Source organism: Eimeria tenella, genomic scaffold (genome assembly GCF_000499545.2).
Source record: "Eimeria tenella Houghton genomic scaffold, Eth_scaff2743, whole genome shotgun sequence".
NCBI lineage: Eukaryota > Apicomplexa > Conoidasida > Eucoccidiorida > Eimeriidae > Eimeria > Eimeria tenella.
In genome coordinates this window covers 1,084-1,717 of record NW_013542619.1, presented here as the reverse complement: position 1 = coordinate 1,717, position 634 = coordinate 1,084, and the positions used below count along the sequence as shown (strand labels likewise).

Genomic DNA, 634 nt, shown 5'->3' with positions numbered 1-634 from the left:
AGCAGCAGCAGCAGCCGCTGCTGCTGCTGCTGCTGCATGCGGTGCAGCTGCTGTCTCCCCACACCACCCCGCGCTCCCAGGGCCGCAGCTCGTTGGCTGCGTGGGCCAGCAGCGCAGCAACTAGTTTGCTGCGGCTGCTGGGCGCCTCTCCTGCTGCTGCTGCTGCTGCTTCTTCGTCGCGCCTTCTGCTGCTGCTCTCCTGGCCGTTCAGCAGGCACGGCAGCAGCAACAAACCCTCAGCAGCAGCAGCAGCAGCAACCTGGGGCGAAGCAGCTGCGCTGGACAGCGGTGTCTCCGTGGAGCCGCAGCTAACCGAATGGTGCCAGGGGCCTGCTGCTGCAGCTGCTGCTGCTGCTGCTGCAGCAGAAAAGAGACAAAGACACTTGCAGCAGCTGTTAGCACTGCAGCTGTACATACAGCAGAACGCGCACTCCCCGCCGAATCTCAACTACAATTAATTAATTAATAATTAATTAGTTAATTAAATTTATTTATTCAATTAATTTATCTGTCAATTTCTATTTGCTGCTGCATCTGTCTCGCTTCCTAGAAATGACCTGCAGCAGCAGCAGCAGCAGCAGCAGCAGCGGGCTTACGTTCTTCGTCGCTGTGCAGTTCCACGAGAGCCTTGCCG

At 57.3% G+C, this 634-nt stretch overlaps 1 protein-coding gene across 1 annotated transcript in view; it reads right to left on the bottom strand.

Moving 5' to 3' along the window:
* Nucleotides 1-415, bottom strand: part of ETH_00036570 (uncharacterized protein) — a gene marked incomplete at both ends in the record, with an annotated part of 1,048 nt that extends 633 nt beyond the window's left edge. The window contains one exon of the mRNA XM_013375392.1: nt 65-415. Within this exon, the coding sequence (XP_013230846.1) occupies nt 65-415 (351 nt within the window). The remainder of the gene's footprint in view (nt 1-64) is intronic.
* Nucleotides 416-634: the final 219 nt, after the last annotated feature.